Raw genomic sequence first — 6,000 nt, 5'->3', positions numbered from 1 at the left:
AAAAAAGAAAGAAAGAAAGAAAGAAAGAAAGAAAGAAAGAAAGAAAGAAAGAAAAAGAAAGAAAGAAAAAAAAAGACCCCAAAGCAAGCAAACCGTAACACCTGGAGAAAGTGCTCCAAATAGAGCCTCTTTGGCAACCCAAATTGAACCAAACCATTAGATTAAACTGTGCGCCGTTTTCTTTCCCTAGGTCTACAAAAACCCATAAAGGATGTCGGATCCAGAAAACCGGGAGTTATTAATTAGCACCTTCCTTTTCCACTTTTTAATATTCGGTATATTCGGCAACCATCCTTAATCCACGGTCTTCGTTCATTTATTGACCCAACAAGGTCCTGGGTGTCTCCTGGTGATCGCTCCTTCCAGGCTGACCTTATGTGACGGCAGATGGAAATGCCCCTCCGTGGAGAGGGGGTCACGACCGCGGGGGGCGGGGGGGGGGGAGTCATCCAAAGGTGGACGCATCTTGCTTTCATGTGCTTGTTTATTAGAGGGGCGGCGGTGGCCGCGGCTGGAGGAGGGAGGAGGGCGCGGGGCGCAGGGGCGCGCGGGCCCAGCCCGGGGGTGGGATGCCGCGCGGGAGGCGGAGGGCAGCAGCCGCGCGCCACGGGCTCGGCCCGCCGGACCCAGAAAATGACCAGCCCCTCCCCCGCTGCACCCTTGACCCCTCCCCCTCTTTGCAGGCCTCCCGCCCGCCCGCCCGCCCCGCGGCGGCCCCACGGCCCCACGGCCCCCAGCCCGCGCGCCGCCCCCTCTGCAGCCCGGCCCCGCGAGGGACCCCGACCCCGACCCCGACCGCGACCCCGACCCCTCCGGCCGCGCCCCTCCCCCCCAGTAACGCACCTGCGGCCCCGCCCCCGGCCACACGCAGCGGCGGCAGCGGGCTGGCGGGGCCGAGCGGCTCGGCCCTCCAGGCGCAGTCACCTTCCCTTCCCCCGCCATCCTGCCCACCCCCCCAGCTCCGCCGCCGAGCAGCCGCCGCGCTCCTCAGCCGCCCCGAAATCTAAAGGGGTCCGTCTCCGGCACCACAACCAAATGGCTGAGCCTCCCTGGCCGGCTGCGCAGCCCGCCCATTGGTCCCTTCCCCCCCGCCGCCGCCGCCATTGGCTGTTGCCCGGAGACCCTCGGCGGCGATTGGCTCCCGCCGTTGCCGCTCATCCGCCGGGCCGCAGGTCCCGCCTCCACCGTGATCAGGTTAGTGTGCGCCGCGGGTGCTGGGGGCTCGAGAACCGAGCGGAGCTGGTTGAGCCTTCAAAGTCCTAAAACGCGCGGCCGTGGGTTCGGGGTTTATTGATTGAATTCCGCCGGCGCGGGAGCCTCTGCAGAGAGAGAGCGCGAGAGATGGACATGGACAAACGGATTCATTTAGAGCTGCGGAACAGGACGCCCTCTGATGTGAGCATTTGCCAAAAATATCTCTGTCGGTCCATTCTCCTACTTTGTGTGTGTGTGTGCGTTGGGGGGTGGAGGGGGGGGCGGAAGGCACTTTTTTTTGGAGGGGGGGCGCCCGGGAGGCGTGGGTTTGGGGGTCGGGACTGCAAATGAATTGCAAGGCTGGGGGGGTTGCAATGCCATCCGAGCATGTTCCGGCTGCCGCCGCCGCCGCTGCCCTTGGTGTGTGACTACCTGTGCGTGTGCTCCCGCGTGTGCGAGTGTGGGTGCGAGAGTGTGCGTGCGAGTGTGCACCCACCGGGAGGCCAGCGGGCGCACGCGTTTGGGTCGGAGAGAACGAGGCGGAATAACCCCCCGAGCTCGCTGCTCCCTGGACTCCCGTCTGCTGGGGGGGGTGGGGGGGGGAGGAAGATTAGCGAGGGAGGAGGAGGAGGGGGGCTGCCTCCCGGATCTAACAACAACAACAAAAAAGGGTTTTTTTTTTTTTTATATATATTTTATAAATGAATCCCCCCTTCCGCCCCCCTCCCGCGCCTTCCCCCTCCCTCCCTCCCTCCCTCCCTCCCCTCGCTCGCGCACACACACACACACACACACACACAATAAGTTTTGGGCTCCGCGAGTCCGGTTTAGTTTCTGATAAATGTGGGCCGAGGCCCCCGGGGAGAGCGCGTGGGGAGGGGGCGGCGGCGGAGTTGGGAAGGGCTCGAGTTTAAAGTGCGTCTTCATTTCTTTGCAGTGATGAGGCGAGAGACGGGGGAGCCATATTTGTAACTTTGTAGTGTTCGTGAACGCGCCCTTTCTCTCCCTCCCTCCCTTTCTCTGCCTCCCTTCCTCTCCTCCTCTTTCTCCCTCACTCTTTCCACCCCACCTTCGGGCCAGATGCTGAGGCTCCTCCTCTCCTTCGGAAGGGAGGATAAATGGGAGGGGGGGGTGGGGAGGGATTTTGGAACGTGCAAAGGCACCGATGGTCCCCGCGCCTCCCCGCCTCGAGCGATCGCTGTTGCAAGTTACCCCGAGGCGACGTCCCGTCCCCCCCTCGCCCCTGCTCCTGCGGGCCTGTGCGCCCCCGCGCCCCGCGCCCCGCCTCTCTGCAGGGTGGGCTCGCCCGCAGCCGTTCGGCGCCCCGGGGGTACGCGGGCACGGGAAACTTTGTCCGGACGCGAGCCGCCCGGAGCCGCTGCCCGCGCCGGTGTCGGCCGGGTCCGGAGTCGTGCGGGCCCGGGAGGCTCGCAGCTCCGGGATGGGACCGAGCCTTCCGGCCGCCGATCTTGATTGGGCAGCGGCGGGAGTGCGGCCGGAGGAAACTTGCACGGATGCGACCTGGGAGGCTCGGGCGCAGAGCCCACCCCCGGGGAGGGCCAGGCCGGGCTGGGTTCCTCGGACGCGGGGCCGGGCTCCCGTCTCCCCTCTCGCTTCCAAACAGTGTTTTATGGGAGTTGGCGGCTCCGCGGAGGAGACCCCGGCTCCGGGGCGGGGACCAGGGCGGCGCGGGCGGGAGGGACCCCCCCTTTCCCCCTCCTCCTCCTCCTCCTCTTCCTCCTCCTCCTCCTCCTCCGACAGCCTCGGCAGCCGGGGTTCCACGGAGTTGGGAGTTTGGGGAGCGCTGCGCGCAGCTGACCTGTCGCCCCTCCAGCCCGCGAAAGCCCGAAGAATCCCTGCCCAAAAGGCAGGCCTTGCTGCTTCCTCTTTTCTCTAGTTCCTCCCCCAAACCTGAGTGAGACTTTTGAAAACAAGATCCCTTTTTGTGGCCCCCCCCCACCCCCCCATCATAACGCAGCTGTGGACTGGAGACGTGCAGTGCCTTATGGCGCGCAGGGCGGGGAGGGGGGACACACGGAGGGAGGGAGGAGGGGAGGGGAGGGGAGGGGAGGGGGCGCCCGCCGCCCGCCGCCCGCCGCCCGCAGCCCGGGCAGGACTTTCCGCGAACAATTTGCCCGCGGTCTGCCTTTCTCTGGCCGCTTTCGTCCCGGCCTCGACCCCGAGCCGGAGGATTTGGGGGCTGGGTGTGGTGATGGGGGAGGGGGCCGGAGCCGCGGGCTTCCCGCGTACTTTCCGGAAGCCCCCCGTGCGGAGGGGGGAGGGCGCACGGCCGCGGAGCCCGGGGAGCCCGGGGAGCCGGGGGGCCGGGGGTCGGGCTCGGGGTCGGCGTCCCCGCGGCGGGGTGTGCGGGCGCTCCCCCGGCCCCGGCCGCGGCCCCGCGGGGGCCAAGTGCGAGCGAGCCCGAAAGCGGGTCGAACCGGCTCTTTAAACTTCCCCGAGTGTGTGCGGGGGGAGGGGCGCGGCGCGCCGAGCCGGGAGCGGTTTCTCACGCTTCGCCCCCTCGCCTCGGAGCGTCCCTGCCCACTCGCCGGCCCCCGGCCTCGAGGCGGGGTGGGGCGCGGGAGGGGACGGAGGGGGCCCTGGCGGCACCGCGGGCGACGCGCGGGAGCGAGAAAGCGAGCTAATGAGGGACAAAAGGGGTGGGGGAGGAGGAACTATGGGGTTGGTGGTTCTTTTTTTTTTTTTTTTTTTTAAAGCGTTCTTTAAGACAAACAGCTCTGGGAGAGCGCCCCCTGCGCCCCTCCCCGCCGCGGCCGCCCCCCCCGGGGGCCCCCACACACCCACCTTCGGAGCCTCTCCCAACTCGGATCCGGGGGCCGGTGGCCACGCCGCGACGCCGAAATAGGACGAGCAGCCATGTTCCCGGGGCTCGCGGCCCGCCCCGCCCCTCCCCCATGGCGCGGCGAGCGGGCGCCGGGCGCGGGGCGCGGGGCTGCGGGGCGCGCGGAGCGGGGGGCGCGGAGCGGGGCGCGCGGGGGGCGCGGGGGCGCGGGGGCGCGGCGGGCCTCCCGCTTCCCCGGCTGCTTCGGAGCTCCGGGGTTTTGTTATTGGGATTTCCGTGCAGGCCAGGCCCGCCGCAGGCCGAGCCCGAGGGCGCCGAGGCGTTACCGGGGGGCCGGGGCCCTGCTCGCCGGTGGCACGACTGCCGGGCGCCGAGCTGCCATTTTGTCACCGTGGCTGTTGTCGCGGCGGGGGGGGGCGGGGGGGTGGGTGCAGAGTCTTGCGCCATCGCCCCGACGGCCCCGGACGCGGAGCAGCGGGGGAGGCGGGCTCCGGGGACCCCCCCCCGGGGGTGCCCCGGGCCCCGATGGGGGTGCCCTGCGCGCCAGCGCGGCCCGAGGCTCTCCTGGAGGGCGACGTCCTGCCCGCGCCCCCTGCGCGCTCCCCGCCTCCCCCCGCCCCGCTCCCCGCCGGGGTTTCGCCCTTCCTCCCGCTGCCGTTTCAGACGTCGTTGAATGTGGCCCTAAAGACGTCCTGGTCGCCCGGGTGTGCGCCCTTTCGGAGGAGCCGACAGGAGGGGAGGGGGGCGAGGAGACAGGCAGGAGGTGTCTTGCTCGGGAGGGGGGCGCGCGCGCGCCTCTACGGCCCCGACTGGAGCCGAGCCGAGGACAGCAGCCGCTCGCCCGGGAGGGACGAGGGACGAGCTGTCGGTGTGCTGGGGAGACGCCCTCGGGGCTGGGCTCTCCGGGAAGGTAGGTCGCGCTCCGGGCTCCAGGTGGGTGCTGCAGCGCCCTGCGGCCGGCTAGGGGCGCCCCCTCCTGCCCCCCAGCCCCTATCACCTGCCCCTCCCCCTTTTATTTTTGCCTGGGGGAAGGCAGTGTACTGGAGTAAATGTGACCCCCAAACCGAAAAGAGAGTAAGGTTTCCTTTTTTTTTTTTTTTTTAAGTAAATGATGTCTTTCTGCCGACCGCCTTTCTGCGTCACGTCTCTGGCTTCTCTCCGGGACTTTTACAAAGCCGGTGTCAGTGCTGGTTAAGCACCTCACTGGTTGAACTCTGGTGTCTGTAGGAGACTGGCTTTTGATGGCAGCGTCTGGCAAAGGCCGCCCGGGAAGCCAGCTTTAACTTTGACCTTTGGAACACGTCGCGTGATGTTTTCCAGGCTGACTTACTGCCTAATTGGGTTCCCGCAGCCCGATATTAACTCCGGTTGATGCAGGCCAACCAAGGGTCCACAGGCAGAGGACTGAGCTCCAGCTCCGTAGGGTCCTGGCTAGTTGGGTTTTGTTAACGGGGTTGCTGCTGGTGGTGGTTTTGAGTCTGGGGGCCTCCACGGTGAAGCTGTGGTTTGGAGCCCCACGGGCCTGAGTTTGAGTTCTTCCTCCTAGAAAGAGGCAGGATATGGTAGCCTCCTCTTTGCACATTAGTTTCCTCACCTGTGGAAGGAGAATAGTGATCTAGTGTAATGAATAAGCGACAGAACCGGCTCAATGGATCTGGCCCCTCAGGTACTCAGTATGTGCTGGTGTTAGCTTTGGAGACCTAACTGGGGTGCGATGAGGCACAGCTCTGAGCCCCTCTCTGGTTCTGGACAACAATAACAACAATAATAATAGCGGATGCTCACCCGGGACCACACTGTGCCTGGCACAGTTCTAAGTGGATTAAACGGTTCAGTTAATCTAGTCCCCATAGCAGCACTGTGAGGTGGGTACTATTATTATCCTCCTATTACATACACACAGGGAAATTGAGGCATAGAGAGCTTCTCGCAGCCAGTCTCTTGTTCTCTGTGCCGTCCCCTGAAGCACCCTTTTCTTGTTGGACACTGAACCATTTATTCTC

General features: G+C 66.0%; 1 protein-coding gene across 1 annotated transcript in view; it reads left to right on the top strand.

Moving 5' to 3' along the window:
• The first annotated feature begins 1,187 nt into the window (after positions 1-1,187).
• The window catches only part of ANP32A (acidic nuclear phosphoprotein 32 family member A), a 37,851-nt gene continuing 33,038 nt past the window's right edge, over positions 1,188-6,000 (top strand). The window contains exon 1 of the mRNA XM_077881655.1: positions 1,188-1,395. Within this exon, the coding sequence (XP_077737781.1) occupies positions 1,342-1,395 (54 nt within the window). The 5' untranslated portion in view covers positions 1,188-1,341. The remainder of the gene's footprint in view (positions 1,396-6,000) is intronic.

Source organism: Canis aureus, chromosome 32, assembly GCF_053574225.1.
Source record: "Canis aureus isolate CA01 chromosome 32, VMU_Caureus_v.1.0, whole genome shotgun sequence".
In the NCBI taxonomy this organism is placed as follows: Eukaryota; Metazoa; Chordata; class Mammalia; order Carnivora; family Canidae; genus Canis; species Canis aureus.
The sequence above is the reverse complement of the archived record's forward strand: the minus strand, read 5'-3'. Positions and strand labels throughout refer to the sequence as shown.